This window comes from Podarcis cretensis (assembly GCF_951804945.1).
Source record: "Podarcis cretensis genome assembly, chromosome: 9".
NCBI classification, from domain to species: domain Eukaryota; kingdom Metazoa; phylum Chordata; class Lepidosauria; order Squamata; family Lacertidae; genus Podarcis; species Podarcis cretensis.
In genome coordinates, this window is record NC_137178.1 from 12,550,810 (window position 1) to 12,567,797 (window position 16,988).

Consider the following 16,988-nt stretch of genomic DNA (forward strand, 5'->3'; position numbering starts at 1 on the left):
AGTTATGGGTACAATTAGGCAGCTTTAAGCTCCACAGCTATCAACGGGTGAATGAAGTTGTGTGCTTTAACCTGATGTGTTTAAAACAAGGGAAATTTCAGTGTTTATTTATTTGAGGTATTTATATACCACTTGATCACAGTGGTTTGTTGAATGATCATGCCCACTGTATGCAGTCTAAGCCTCTTGCAGTAACTCACTAATGCACACTAGCTGAGTTCCATAAGGCTCCTTGAAATAAATGAATTTTAATCTTTGGTCAACACCAGCTTTTTCTCTCATTTGTGAAACATTTCAACTACTGACAGAATACCAGTCCAACACGATAGTGTTCCTTTTGAGAAGCACTCAGCGATCTGCTTTCCTCACAAGGCAATTGCAAGCAATTCATATCCATGCATTATTTGTATGTGACCAACAATAAAATAATTGCTTCCTCATACAATGAAGATTAAGGCAGAAATACAGTTATATGTACAAGACTGTGTCTGGCTGATGAAGTGGTATTAAAATTTGCTCTTCTCAAAGTATTAACCAGAAATAACCTGGTGAATCTAAGCGCAAGAGACAATTGCAATACTTTGAAGAAGTTGTAATGTGTTTGTACATGTGTTGCTACCATTTGGGAGAAAAAGGAGAAGTAAAATATCAGTGGGGAAGAAGGGCAGCTTTTAATAGATTCCAGTTCTCTATCTAGGTATCTGAGCTATGCATCAGATTCCAACAGAAAACTTGGTATATTGTTCCTAGGGATGGGAGAAATTTGATTCAGTTCACATTCAAAGACGCATCTACTAAATCAGCACTTTTGAAACAAGATGCAAACGAAAATTTGAAAATTTGAAATTTGCACTTTGCTAATATAATTATGATGTATAAAAATGCAAAGTAACTCGGAGCAGGGCTTTTAATGTGACTGCCCCTATTCTGTGGAACAGCATTCCTGTCAAGATCCAACAGTTGCCCACTTTACACTTTCTGGAAACAGTAGAAAACAATTTTATTCTGACAGGTTTTCCCCAGCAGTTAAATGTTTTTTTTTTTACCACAAGCGCCTCCTTATTAGGGTTTTAGTCCTTTTAAAATATGCTTGCAGCTTTTGTGTTTTCAGCTGTTTTTATTTATGTGTCAATCACCTTGAGATGGTAGCTTAGAAAGGGACTAATACATCACTGGAAATAATAATAATAATATACTAGTGTGCATATGAATGTGTGTATTGCAATTATAAATTAAATTTGTATACTGCCCTTCATCTGAAGGTCACAGGGTGGTTCACGGCATAAAAATACAAAATGAGAACACAAAATACATCATAGAAGAACAAAAACAAACCAACAATCCCCTTGCCTTCTACAAACACATTCAACAGGCCACAGAAAATAACACACAATAATGCATTATATATGGGGAAATTGCAAACATGTTTATAATGTGCAAAAATGTATGCAAAACGTGTATATGGTGAGCAATTCGCACTAAAATGCTGATGAATTTTCATGAGGACTTTTTTTAAAAACACACACACACAAACTGATGTGGGAATATGGGCTATGGAACCTGAGTGAAAAATGAGAAAAATGAGAAAGTAAAATACATTGGCTTGTGAATCAATTAGGGTTGGCCGAATAAATTGAGCCATCCCTAATTGATGCACAAGCCAATATATTTTCATTTTAATGGTATTTTGGTAAGAAAAATAAAACTGATCTCCATTATGACTTGTATATTTACATATGTAAAGTGGGATTTTTATGTTTGTTTTAAAACCTCACCATAGAATGTATTACTGTAATCCATTGCATTCACCTATTTTTCACAAGCCCTCGTGCGTGTACACACACAAATACACACAGGCCCTTCATGATGTTCCTGGGAGTCCTGTAACCCCCCCCCCCCGAGTCCTCTTTTGTACTTTAGAAATATACTGGAAGAAAAGTATGTCTTTATTTCCCTAAATTGTGCTGTTGATATCAACATCTGCTGCAATGAAGTCCATTCTGACTCCAGTATCTTACCAAAGTGTTATGACTCCATCATGAATGCCATGAAACCTCATTCAGAGATTAATAGAGATGACTCTTATAATTTTATAAACATATAGCTTTAATACATTTAATAAACTCTGTTAAATTAATAATGCTTTGGTACATTTGCATTGAAGCTCACTGCACATGAAGTTGGCAAACACACCCGTGATTATTATTAAGCCAGGGGCTTTTAAAAAAGTAGGTATTAAATTATGTCCCTATTTCCATCAATATTTAAAAATATGCATTTCAGCTACTACATATATTTAAATATTGTAAGTATTTTTACATGAGTAACAAAAAAGGTTTCATAAAATAACGAACGCCATGTAATGTTAAACCCTGAGAAACCTTTGTTGTTCTGCATGAAAGACTATTATGATAAATAACCACATTTCGGTGTTTTATTTCTTGGAAATAGAAACTCATAAAGATGGAACTATATGATCAACATTAAATATGGCCCTTTGGAGTGCCACAAATATATTACCCATGTCTTCCTTTTAAATATTCATTTTGGTTTTAGTTTTCTGCAACACAGAGCAATCATTTTAGAAAGAAAATAAAGAAATTGCTTTAAATATGCTATTTTACAGGTAGCCATGGGTGTGTCAAGGTTATTTGCTTCCCTAAACATTTCACTTCAGAGGCAAAATTTCATGTTCAGTGTCTGAATTGATTGCAAATTTCACACTCAATGGTTCAATATCTTGACGCAAATCTATAGCACCGTTTTCCCCAGGTATGTGCAGAGCAGCAAATCAGAAAATGTACATTGTTTGGTTTTCGCCGTAAGCAGAGGAAGTCAGAATTTACACAGACATAAACAAGGTTTTGCAGTAAACTATAAATATCTGCTTGTGAAGGAACTGCAAGTGTTACATATTTTGGATATAAAACGGACAGCGTCGTCGTACTCTGACCCTGTCGAAAGGGTCTGCCGATCTGATCTTAGCTCCAATTCCATCCCCAATAGAGTCTGCCGAAAGTGATGGCGGCGGCACATTTTCCTGTCTTATTTACATTGCTAACACTGCGCATCGCCCATGCTGTAGCATCTGACAAATTTAAATAATTGTACAGCCAGCGTAAATCCCCTGAGTTAGCCTGTGACATGCCTTCTTGGAACTCATGTGATGACATCGGAAGGTGGGTCTCCTGGTCGAAACCAGAAGCCAAGAAAGAAGGTAACCCCCCCAGCAAAAAGAAGGCACTGGCTCTGGAGAGAAGAGCTTAAATAAAAAGAGTGGAATGACTTGTAGTAGCACCTCAGGTAAAGGATTTCATCCATGCGAGCTCACATGGGGTGTTGGCAACGCTACCGGCGATGTCAACAATCTCCAGCCCAAAATAGCTGTTCAGCAAGAGGCTACATTGTGTGGCGGGAGTCTTGCTTTGGGAACCAAGGGGAATTATTCCACGCCCCTTGGGATTTCAATGAAAAGCAACAAAGGGGATAATTAGACCAGCACGCATCCCTTTCGCTCTTTCCCGTCTTCCGCGCAGGCATGCCCACCAAACGTGAAATGTTCGCCTTTTCCCCTCAGACGTGATGGTTGTTGAACTTATTTTTAGTGTCATTTGATAAGCCTCCCTGCGCGCAGAGAGACATCCCACTGACCCAGCCACTGGTCATTGTCTATACCAGTTCCCATCAAAGTACGCGCACTTTGTCAGGTTTCGACTCGAATATCCATTTTGCATCTGAAGTACAGTATCAAAAGTGACTGGATCATTTGAGCCTTTTTCTTCAGCTGCTGCCTCCTTCCTCCCCCACAGTGCTTCCACTCACGCTAACATAATTTGGCACTGCCAACGTGACACAACACTGGTTTTTCCATTAAAAAAAATAATAATACATAGTTTGTCAACGTTTTACCAATGGCCGGCACTCCAGCACATTTAATTTATAAACTGAGGAAAGGAGGTGCCTCGTCTCCCATCTCCCTCTCTCCTTTCTTGGCCCCAGTGTTGAATTTCCACCAAAGCATGGTACCCCCTCAAAAAACTGAGTAATGCGCATACAGTAATAGGTCATTCAATGTCAAAAGGCATAAAAAAGATGAGCAAAACCTTCACAGGCTGCTGCTTGCTGTTGCCTTTAATTATATTAATTAAACTTTGAAATTCTCATGCACAGAGAGTTGCTGGCTTGTGACGTTGAAGAGCCCTTGGAGATTTGTGGGGTGGGGGTTGGGGGTTGGAGAGGAGAGAGAAAAGGACCCTGAGATGCCAGCGTTGTGGCAATGGCTTTTTTCCAATCTTATAACAACAACAACAATACATAAGCCTAGAATGGCTAGGTATGTTTACAGAGGCTAATGTTTTCATGTGCTACTGAGTGCCGAGTGCAAAAAAGGGGAAAGTTAGAGAGGGAAAAATATCGGCCACAATGCCAAAGCCTGGGGTAGTGTCAGTCCCTCAATCTCTGCTCGAGATCCCTGGTTACAGGCTGTCTTCCTGTAGAATAACGCTCTATTAATTTTTCTTCCTGTCCTGGGTACATAATGAAAGAAAGGTGTCTTCAGAAACTAAAGGGCAAAGTCTCGCTTGCCACCAATACCTTGAGGCACCATGTCTACGATTTTGTCATGCATGTGCACTGCTCAGTGTTAAAGTGACAAGATTTTCAGTCAGAAGGTTCCCGTAAGGCACACTCCGATGGGTGGCAGTGGAGGGGGCTGAGATGGGACTTGGAAGGATTTCGTGACATGACATCGCTGAGAGCAATGAACTCTTGCGTTTCCCCAAGCCTGGCGGGAATCTGAGTCTCCTGCCTGTGGCGAAGAGTTTCCTATTTGAGTAGCAAGCGCTGTCGTCGCGTCCAAGAAACAAGGCAGCTCCCACTAGGGGCACATGAAGGCTCGAGTGCATATTGTTCAGCTACAATAACAACAAAAGCCAATGTCATTGGTCATTCGGTTGTGATTCCTGGAACGGATCTTTTGTTGAAAACCTAGACGCGCGCACTTTATAACATCACCTTTAGGCCATAGCTTAGTGGCAGAATTATCTGCTTTGCATGAAGAAGGTTCCAGGTTCGGTCCCCAACATCTCTCCAGGTAGAACTGGGAGGGATTCCCATCTGGAATTCTGCCAGTCAATGTAGGCAATGCACTGGACCAATGGTTTGGCTTGGCATACGGCAGCTTCCTATGTTCCTAAATAATATAATACGGTAATGAATACTGCATGAGGTAACAAGCTGAGAAGAAAATGGCGGGCATCAGAGCTTAGTGCAGCAGTAGGTGGCTTGCGGTGGAATCAAATGCAGCAAAACTTCCAGGCTGAGAGGCTGAAGTTGTTCTGAGGATTTTGTTTAAGTGCTTTGTTGGCGTTCTTTGGTTGCATCGCAGAAGCGGCGGCTGTTCCTCCTCTTTGCCTTCCTTTACTGAGACTGGACTCGGGTGAAGTTCATGCAACGGCCCTAAAAAGAGAGAGAGAACACAATGGAGGTGTTAGTGTGAATGGTGGTAATAACTACATTTTAAAAACAAAGACAGAATGGTTGGATAATGGATATAATCCTTTGGGATATAATCCCTGAGAAGGACCATGCTATCCTATTGTCGGCAATAGGAACCCTGGCTATTCAGTCTTTCAGATAACTGGAATCCTACAGAAACCCATAGCATGAAAGAGAGAAAGCAACAGAGAGGCTCATGGCACCTTAAAGATTAACAAATTCATTAGCTTTTGTGGCCTACAGTCCACTTCATCAGATTTTGAAGCATAATTCAGGACAATACTTCATGCATCTGGTGACATAGGTCGTATTCCACAAGTGTTTATGCTATTAAAAAAAAAACATTGTTAGTCTTTAAGATGTTACAATAATCTTTCTTTTCATTTCAGCATGTTGTTGTTGCTATGGTCAAAGTACCATGAGTAAGAAATCCCTGCTGATCTAATGCAGATCACCAAGAGATGTGCCACTAGATCCTGATCTACTTCCTGCCCACCTGGGCAACCGATTAACACAACCATCCATCTGGGGAAAAAATGGTCAAAAGAAACATGTTGAAAGATCTGTCATTAATGGTTTCCCATATATTATTATCTCTGAACATTTAAACAATGCATATATCGATATTCAGTGGAAGACTCCATGGTTTGGTCTATCCTCTGGCTTTGCTGAAGACTAATCTCCAAATAAGGTTTGCTAATGACAAGCAAATGACACTACTTGTCTTCAAGGTTGGATATCTTATTGAGTATGAACCAAAGGATTAACAATGGGACACTGTCCAAGTTTTAACTTAGAGGGGCCTGATGTATTTGCTTTGGCTTATGTAAAGAACTCATGTCTGACATGCTCCTCTGATTTTGGCTCCAAAGAATAAAAATGAAGTCGGTCAGGTGATAAGCTTTCCGTGGATCAATTAAATCACTGTTTAAATCAGCATGGTAAAATACACTGTGTAATTTCTCACGGCCTCTTTCTCATAGAGTACTGCAACTGATTCTACAGCCATGTGGCTTCATGTTGGCCAACAAAAGCTTATGCTAAGATAAAGAGGTCAGTTCCACGGAAATCGTTGGAGGTTTTGCTACAACCGACTGAATGCAGATATTTTTCTGGACCGTTTAAGTACCATATACCCGATATCCCTAATAAAAAAAATTTACCATAGTAAACTAAGAGCATAACTCTCTTTAAACACATTGTCCACGGTGGATAGATTAATGTAATCATGATTTGCATCATCACCCAGCAGAAGGCCTTGATTAAAATCAAGAGCATGAGCAGCTTGCTCAGCAACCAGGGCCACACCGGGTATGCATCATGCTCTGAAGGAATGTAGATTTACATATATTAGTTGCATGCAATTAACATAATTTGCACAACACATTCAGGACCATGACTAGTGTCAGCCTACAGTTGGTGAAATTGCTGCTCTTCATGATTTAAATCAGAAACTGTTTTGAAATGTTTAGGTTGCTTTTGAACTAATTAACATACTGTAAGGCAATATTAACTAATATAATATACTTAATTGATTTTTTTCCTTTCCCTGCTTTTTTTGCTTTTTTGGAAAAAAAAAAAAGATCTAGCGAGGTCCTAGTGAATGCAAAAATACGCAGAATTTCAATTCACAGAAGAGGAAGGGAAACACCCAAACTCAGAGAGAGAGGATGGAGGATCTTTCTGCACTTAGAAGCCCAGAATAGCCCATGTGGACGGGGAAGGCAGATTCCACTTCTGACAACAGAAGATCTGGAACTTGTGCAACTCGGAATAATTACCTACATCTGATCCCAGCACACATCTGTGCTCAGATGTAAAAAAAAAAAACACCACACATGCCCCGCTTCTGCAGACAAATGTAAATGGCATATATGTCCCTGTGTCCTACACCTCTGATGCACAGGTTTTGTGTGTGCTCATCAAGCAATTTTGGGGTGCATATCTGGATCAGGCCCACTGCCTTTAAATCTACTCTGCTTCTTCTTTTTAAAGTAAAATCTACACTTTTTTTTTAACGAACCAATCACAAAAAGTATTCAACTAACTTTTACTCAGTAGACCCACTGAAATCAATGTGGATTCATTTCAATGGGCTTGCTCTGAGTAAAAGTATATTAGATACAAATTATGTGTTTTCCCCCACCCCACCCAAACCATTCATAGAACAGTAGCACAAAATAAATACAGCAACCCTAAACATATGTGTCCACAGCACTGGAGTAATCTTTCTGCAAATGGGGTTGTGGTGGTGCACTTGTCCTGAGGTTGAAATGCCCCATTCTAGGTCAGGAGCTGACACAACCATTAGGTGCCATCAAGGTCCCATTTTCTGTGGTGGCTACCCCTTTAGGCACCAGGCGAAAACATTCCTCTTCAACCAGGCCTTTGATCGATTAATATTCTACGTACAGCCTTTTAACTGTGGTTGTTTCTTGTTGTTTTTGTTTTAACTATTTATTTGTGCTTTTATCTTATACAGTGGTACCTTGGGTTAAGAACTTAATTCGTTTCGGAGGTCCATTCTTAACCTGAAACTGTTCTTAACCTGAGCTACTACTTTAGCTAATGGGGCCTCCCGCTGCCACCACCACGCAATTTCTGTTCTCATCCTGAAGCAAAGCTCTTAACCCGAGGTACTATTTCTGGGTTAGTGGAGCCTGTAACCTGAAGCGTCTGCAACCTGAGGTACCACTGTATTCTTATCTTGTGATCCACCCTGAGATCTTATGATGAGGGGTGGTATATAAGTCTAATAAATCACTAAAATAACTAAAAATCGCATTGGATTAAAACGCGGTGCCCAAAAAGCACCGTGAAATGCAGTCAAGGGACTGGAAAAGAGAGTGTTGTATGTACAATCTCAGTGGAGTGGGTTCCTATTACGGATAGAGAACTTTGCCATCTCAGTGCAGTGGTACCTCGGGTTAGAGACGCTTCAGGTTACAGACTCAGCTAACCCAGAAATAGTACCTCGGGTTAAGAACTTTGCTTCAGGATGAGAACAGAAATTGTGCGGCAGCAGCGGGAGGCCCCATTAGCTAAAGTGGTGTTTCAGGTTAAGAACAGTTTCAGGTTAAGAACGGACCTCCAGAACGAATTAAGTTCTTAACCCGAGGTACCACTGTACTGAGTAAATCACAGCTGCATAAGTTATAGATATAGACCAGCCTTCCCCAGCCAATGTTTTGAACAACAACTCTAATCATTGCTCACCATTGGCCATGCTGGCTGGGACTGTTGGAATCACAGTCCAAAACATCTGGAGGGCACCACAATTTGAGAAGGCAGCCACAACCACCAGAGACCACACCAGAACATTAAGACTAGCAAGATGCATCCAGTTCCCGGAGCTTTCTTATTTGTCTCACAGTGTATTCGCTTTGTGCCTAGATTTCCATAGCCGACAACTCTAGTTTTCTGATGGTAACGCCCTGGCCCATTTTCACACGTTGACTGGGGATCTGTAACCCTGAGCTGAAACAAGTCGGGCTTTCCAAATTAGCAAATGAAATATATTATGAATATTCAAATGAGAACACACATATGCTGGGTTCATATTTACTGGAAGTCAAGCAACCTAATCTAATCTGAAGTTTGAATTTTGAATAGCATGTGAATGAAGTGAAGAAGACAAAGACGGCAGGAAAACTCCCTCTGACTTCCGTGGACTCTGATGTACATATGTTATGGTGAATGTTTGAAAACGGTTGACGGTTGACATTTACATGGGAATGTTGACAATCTCAGAACTCTGTCAAGGTCTAAAGAAATCAAGAGACACCACAGTAGATGTTGACAGTCATCTAAATGTGATTGTCAGCATTCTCTTGTGTATGTCACAAAAGTAGGGGCACACATGCATGGATCTCTTTTCAGGAATCCACAAAATCCATCTGAGATTGTCAGGGCTCCAAATGCAATTGTAAATAGTCACCAACGCCAAACATTTATGCATAATCCACAGCAGTAATCATCATCATCATCATCATCATTTTGATTTTTATGGAATGTGTTCAAATATTAAAAGTGGCTCGCATATATTGCCTCCAAAATATATATAAACAAGAAACTAAAATGCAAAGTAAACTACGTTTTGCTGAGAACCCAGAACAAAAGCTTCTAAACTCTCATCCACAGAGGAAAAAGAATGTGAGCTTAAAGAAGCTTGTGCTTGTAACGACAAACCATGGTTTGCAGTTAATCTGAATGCAGTCGTTGAATCCATCATTATTACTGCTGGCTTGCAAATTGCAAATGACCAGTGTTTGACTATGAAACTAATCAGAAACCACCCCAAATAGCTTATTTCTGTGTGGGAAGATGTCACACTACTGATCTCACTACTGTCCAGTCTGGCTCACAACAGTAACTCGAGATACTTGTTGCTGGAGATACTGGGAAATGAACCTGAGACCTTGTACAGTACATACAAAGGCCTTTCTATCTCCCCATGGTTCTTACCACCCGCCACTATCCAGCTACCAAGCGAACAGAGGGTTATGAGATATTCATCCATGTCAACGGAGCATTTTCTCTTTATGCATTCTCAATTTTATCTCCCCCCTCCATATTGATGGGCTTGTAGATGAGAGGCATTAAATCAAAACCGTACATAGAAGGGGGAATCTTTTTGTGAGCTGCAAGCCTGCTTTATCCGAAGGCAGGATGTTGGAAAACACACAGAAAGTGCTAATTAGCTTTGAAGGTCGGGGTGTTGTATCGCCATTGATGTAACAGCAAAGATTCCATGCCAGCGCAGAAAAGAACAAGTTGCACGTGTAGGTAATGGAATGTGACAAGGTTTGCACTGCTTTGTAATGCATGCATGCAGAGGGCACATTAAAAGTTGCCACAGAAAGCCGGAGCAACTTCCTGGCATTGAAATTAATTTGCTGTCCCAAATCCTACCCAGAACCCATTGCTCCCGATTCCAGTTCCATACACATTTGAAACCTAAGGAGTGGAGTCAGAAATTCAGTGCATAAGACTTTAAGAAATAAATAAATAAGAACAGCCCCAATGCATCTGATCAAGGTAAATGTTTATATACCTCTTTTGCATGTGAACGGTGCCATTTTGGCTATATAAAGATCGATCCCAACCACTGAGATTGGGGGGGGGGGAGGGAATGCTATTGCATTATAAAGCTGTACAGTGGTACCTCGGGTTAAGTACTTAATTCGTTCTGGAGGTCCGTACTTAACCTGAAACTGTTCTTAACCTGAAGCACCACTTTAGCTAATGGGGCCTCCTGCTGCTGCTGCTGCGCCACCGGAGCACAAGTTCTGTTCTCATCCTGAAGCAAAGTTCTTAACCTGAAGCAATTATTTCTGGGTTAGCGGTGTCTGTACCCTGAAGCGTATGTAACCCGAGGTACCACTGTATATAAAAACCTTGCTCCTGTTTTTAGGGACTTTCTTCTTGTGACATCCCTCTCTTTTGAACTGTCTCCCCAGAGTTCAGTTTAATTGCTTTTGGGGTTTTCTTTCTTTCTTTCTTTCTTTCTTTCTTTCTTTCTTTCTTTTCTCTCTCTCTCTCTCTCTCTCTCTCTCTCTCAGGTCAGATCAGGCATCCCCAACCTGCGGCCCTCCAGATGTTTTGGCCTACAACTCCCATGATCCCTAGCCAACAGGACCAGTGGTTAGGGATGATGGGAACTGTAGTCCAAAACATCTGGAGGGCCAAAAGTTGGGGGTGCCTGGGTTAGATTTTGTTGCCTGCTGTGACCACACCATGGGTTTTTCTGTACAGCTTTTATTTTTTACTCTATGTTTTAACTGGGGAGGCCATGGCTGAAGAATGACTAATGAACTATTTAAAATAAACTAGTGTTAGATATGGGATGGAATTCACTGATCGGGATTTCCCTCCTCCAGCACAGAAAAACCTAAGGAAACTGAACCACCTTCTCAGCCCCACTGCCACAGTCTGTCATTGCGGTGGCTTAATGTTACATTCATGCCCTCTTACTCAATTAAACAATCAATACATCCAATTTGAATTCAGATGTATCATGCCTTGTAAATCATTGGGTCATAAACCTTAACAATACCAACATGCAGTCGGTATAAAATTGAACTAAATTAGTGTCTTAGGGCTACACTAATTAAAACATGAGTTATGCAGGCATCCCATGATTGTCTCATGAGTGATCAGCGTAGCTTGGGTGGGCCAATACACTTAAGGATGCAGGTTTAAGGAACGGGACCTGTTTTGGAATCCTAAAAGAGATTTTAAAGCAGCACACATATTCGATGCCTTTATCAAGCTTGAACTTTCCCCCTTACTCTCTCAAAAAAGCCAAGTATCTGGAATCCTCTACAAGAGACCAGCAGCATAACATTTAAAAAGAAGGAAAAAAACTCAGAGGAACTTCTGCAATGGACCTTGTAGGCCACTTCTAGGATCGCTCTGCCTATAAATAAAAAGGCAGTATTAAAGACATTGGGTGACATCCAAAGTAAGTCATGTCCACGGAAATCAATGGACTTAAGTCCATTACTTTTAATGGGTCTGCCCTGCGTATGACTTCACATCTCCTGCTGTGAATATGATTAGTGCAGCATGTAAGGCAAGCACCAGCCATTTCTAATTTGAGTGACAATTCCCGTGAACTTCACTTTAAATTATTTTGGGGGTGCCCGTTATCTTGTGAAAAGGTGCTATAATGAATTGAAAAAGGTATTTAAGTATACCTTCTTGAAGAAACCAGAGGCCTTTCTCCTGGGCATGGTCGGCCAATTGGTGCCAAAGAAAGATAGAACTTTCTTTATGTACGCCACAACAGCAGCAAGAATACTCATCGCGAAGTATTGGAAGACACAAGATCTACCCACCCTGGAAGAATGGCAGATGACAGTAATGGACTATATGGAACTGGCGGAAATGACTGGCAGAATCCGAGACCAGGGAGAGGAGTTGGTGGAAGAAGATTGGAAGAAATTTAAAGACTATTTGCAGAAACATTGTAAAATTAATGAATGTTAAAATGATGTTGGATTGAAATGAAACGGTTTTAGCAATAAGGTTAAAAAGAGTATGTAAAAAATGGATTGATAATCAGATGAAAATATGAAGCTATAATATGTTAAGATATAGAATTAAGATAAAAACAAAGAGGGAAAGGATTTGCTGAACCAACCATGTGAACTGGAATACGAAAAAGGGAGGTGTGAGGAGGTCAGGAAACATGTAAACAAAATATAAGATATGAAAAGATTGGGGTTTTTTTCTCTTTTTCTCTAATTGTTTTTTATTTTTCACTTTTCAGGTATTTTGTATTTTTCTTTTGTATTTTTGTATTTGTAACTTTTTCCTTTTTATTCTGTAATTACTTTCTTTTTTCTGTTGGTAAAACCTCAATAAATATCTTTTTAAAAAAGAAAAAAGAAAAGAAAAGGTGCCAGTTTCAGGAGGAACCGAATCCTTTGCGATCGCCCAAAAGAAAGAAATGCAATGAGTTGCTTGTCTTGTCGAAAGTCAGTATTAACTTCTCTCAATGTTACTCTGATGTTTCCACCGAAAAAGGACCATCTTGGCTGTCTCTTGGTGCAGACCCGAGTTATCGAGCCCGAGCTTCCACAGCCACCACTTGGCCATGAACCACCATTGGCAGCAATAGATCTATGCTTATTTCCTTGACATCTGATGGGAGGGTGTTCCACAGAGCGGGCGCCACTACCAAGAAGGCCCTCTGCCTGGTTCCCTGTAACCTCACTTCTCGCTGGGAGGGAACCGCCAGATCTATGCTTAAGATCTATGCTTAAGATAATATTTTCACTCTTTTGCTAATCATGCTGTTAATCATAGGGCAGCTTCCTATGTTCTTCCAGCTAGACAGGTGACTGGGAGTGGCCGCCGAGACCATATAACACCAGTCCTGAAAGACGTTCATTGGCTCCCAGTATGTTTCTGAGCACAATTCAAAGTGTTGGTGCTGACCTTTCAAGCCTTAAACAGCCTCAAAGGTCCAGTATACCTGAAGGAGCGTCTCCACCCCCATCGTTCTGCCCGGACACTGAGGTCCAGTGCCGAGGGCCTTCTGGCAGTTCCCTCATTGCAAGAAGCAAAGCTACAGGGAACCAGGCAGAGGACCTTCTCGGTAGTGGCTCCCGCCTTGTGGAACGCCTTCCCATCGGATGTCAAGGAAATAAACAACTATCTGACTTTTAGAAGACATCTGAAAGCAGCCCTGCTTAGGGAAGTTTTTAATTTTTGATGTTTTATTGTGTTTTAAATATTCTGTTGGGAGCCGCCCAGGGTGGCTGGGGAGGCACGGCCAGATGGGCGGGGTATAAGTAATAAATTTTTATTATGACAGTGGTACCTCGGGTTAAGAACTTAATTCGTTCTGGAGGTCTGTTCTTAACTTGAAACTGTTCTTAACCCAAGGTACCACTTTAGCTGCTGCCGCCACGCAATTTCTGTTCTCATCCTGAAGCAAAGTTCTTAACCTGAGGTACTATTTCTGGGTTAGCAGAGTCTGTAACCTGAAACGTCTGTAACCTGAAGCATCTGTAACCCGAGGTACCACTGTATTATTATTATTATTATTATTATTATTATTATTATTATTATTATTATTTCATTCTCTCTCTTCATGTGAATGAAGGTAGCGGCACTCTAGCTCTACGCAACTCGCCAAACAACTGTGAGATTATATATATATATCCCCCCCACACACAACTGACATAACTTTCCAGCACAGGCATACTTTTATCAGTACAACCCTCCCTTAACACACCCACCTGACAGCACTGCTGAGAGGTAAAATAGATCATGTGCACACTGCAAAAATCCTGAAGCAAGATTGCATGCAACCGTTTCCTCCGGGTCCTCTTAAATGGCAAGACCTTATGCTTTTGGACAAATGAGCGATAAAGCACAAGGCGCTGATAGCACAACAGTACAGAACTAGTAAAAAATAAATAAATCCCAAGGTATTTAGTTGCAAGCATTTCCCTCTTACCCTGTTACATTTAGCATTTAGGAGCTGACATCACCAGCCCACTGCTGAACTTAAGTGTCATGTTTTCCAGTCTGGGAGGTGTTAACATTCTAGCGGCGTTAACATTCCCCTGTGCCTCCTCTGGCTCCCTGCACAGGATGTATTTCACTGCTATAACTGCTGGAATATTGGGCTCACCTCATAAATATCCATGGACACCTGCAGTTTAGTTTAAATACTGTATATATATTTAAACACAGGGAGTGGATTGATATATTTACTTTGGAAAGGGATTAGTAAACGCCAACGCTCTAGGCGGCTTTGAAATGTGGCCAAGGTTTGAAACAGGCACTTCCTCGCACAGAGTCTTTGGCTGACAAAAAGTCCTTCAAGAACAAAGACTAAGGCAGTCAGATTGTGTCCTTTAAGAGGCTAACTCAACCATTTCAGCACATACTTTCAAACAGCCAGATACATGCAATATTCACAGAAAGTGAGTCTAAAAAAAAATTAATTAAAAAAACACCAGATCACATTTTCAAATGTCAAAGGCATTCTGACTCTAGATTATTACTCCACCCAGATTATTACCAGATTATTTCCTAAGGGATTATGTGTTGTATATCTTCCTTTTGTGGCTGTAAGTCACTTGGAGACCTTTGGGTGACAAGCAACTAACAAGTTTAATAAATGAAATAAAATGAGTGCTAAAATCCTCCTTGTTACTTATCTGGGTGATGTTCCAAACTATGCCAGGGTGAGACAGATGTCTCCCAGATTTCTATGCTTCTGGATTGGTGGGATTCACAGGCACAAGATAGGCCTGGGAGTTGGAAGTGGGGTGGGTCAAATTCACTAGGTCTCTCTGCCCATATCTGCACCATAAGTTCCAAGAATTATTAACAGCCATGGCTTCTCCCAAAGAATCCTGGGGAATGTAGTTTGTTAAGGGTGCTGAGTTGTATGGGGAATCATGATTCCCTATTCGGCATTTATACCTGGTAAACAACATGGGTGAGGTTTTAAACACCTTGATGGGGAGTCTGAACAGGCTTGTTCACATGTTACGCAGAACACAGGCACAAGCGTGTTTCTACATATGCACAAATGTCTGTGTGATAGAAACACGAAAGTGATTTCATGCATATGAAATCGGAGCCAGTGAATGTTAAACGCATCCCTCGTCACAATTAACTGGAAGTAAATAAAATGGAATGGGCTAAAAGTAAACAATTCCAATGCCATCTTCAGGTGGATAGCTTCCTAGCACAGTAAATTTTGAACATACAAACAATTGGTGTGGGGAGGGATGGAGGTAGAAGAGGAGGTTTACTTGGTGCCAAGATTTTGACTTTAAAAGCTGAGAGAAATTTTGGAGTGCAAGATCTACACCCTTGTGCAAATTAATTGAAACAAAGCATGTTTTCTATCTTACTCGTAATCCTGTACTCAAAGCAAACACGAAAAATCCATTGATCATTATGGTGTCGGAAGCCTGCAACCAATAGAAGGAATGATGTGCTCGCCACAATATATTGAGGTTCTACGAAAGAGAGTTATTCCAGAGCTGGAAAAGAGGTATCCTGAGGGTTCTGGGATACTGGAGCAGGACTTAGCCCCCTGTCACACATCAAAAGTGGTGAAGAAATTCATGACAGAGCATCAAATATAGGTACTTGATTGGCCAGGGAATTCCCAGGACGTAAATCCCATTGAAAATTTGTGGGCTATACGCAAAAGTCGCCTCTGTGCTGTAGACTGTACAACTATGGAGAAGCTCATTCAGGCGCTGATTCAAGTGTGGTACAGGGATCTGAAAATCAACAGTGACTGTTCGAAACTAGTAGACTCCATGCCGAACCATGTTCAAATGCTGCTTAAAAATGGCGGAGGTCATATCCGTTAGTAATGTACATACATGTGAGTTTTGTACATGTATATGTGAGTTCTGTGTGATAAACTACATTGTTTGTTTCAATTAATTTGCACAAGGGTGTATGTCCCAGGAACCCAATTGCCCCGCAGAGGATCCTGCAACCCGGGTAATGAAACAAGTGCTGTGTTCTGCTGCAGAAAGGGTCCCAAGAGAGTCAACAGACTATTATTGCCCATGGTGTTTTTTTTAGTTCGCAGGCTGCTATTAGAAAATGCTATTAAGGGCAGCTTTTTTATCCCTGCTAATAGTGCTTATTTTGTAACTGGGCATATGGACCTAACAACCGTGCAGCCACAGAGCATAAACCCCTCACGTACGCGGTTGTCAGTCATTTAACCTGGTGGGCGCTGGGCCTACAGAGGCAATGCAGGCAGTTCATACTGATGCACCCACGTTAACAGCTCTGTCACCACTAGAAGAGCAAAGAAACAAACAAATCAAGGTTATTTTCAATGGTGGGCTTTATCTGCCTGTGCTCAGAATGGGCGGTCAGGTAAGAGAAGCAATGTGTCTTCCTCCGTTCGTGAACTGACCTGGGATCTTCGGATGTAGGGCAGTACACAAATTTAATTAATAGTAATAATACTGTAACAGAAAATGTTCATA

General features: G+C 41.0%; 1 protein-coding gene across 1 annotated transcript in view; it reads right to left on the minus strand.

Moving 5' to 3' along the window:
• Positions 1–2,082: 2,082 nt before the first annotated feature.
• ANTXR2 (ANTXR cell adhesion molecule 2) overlaps positions 2,083–16,988 on the minus strand; it is a 157,314-nt gene continuing 142,408 nt past the window's right edge. The window contains exon 17 of the mRNA XM_079990947.1: positions 2,083–5,457. Coding sequence (XP_079847073.1) covers positions 5,419–5,457 — 39 coding nt within the window. The 3' untranslated portion in view covers positions 2,083–5,418. The remainder of the gene's footprint in view (positions 5,458–16,988) is intronic.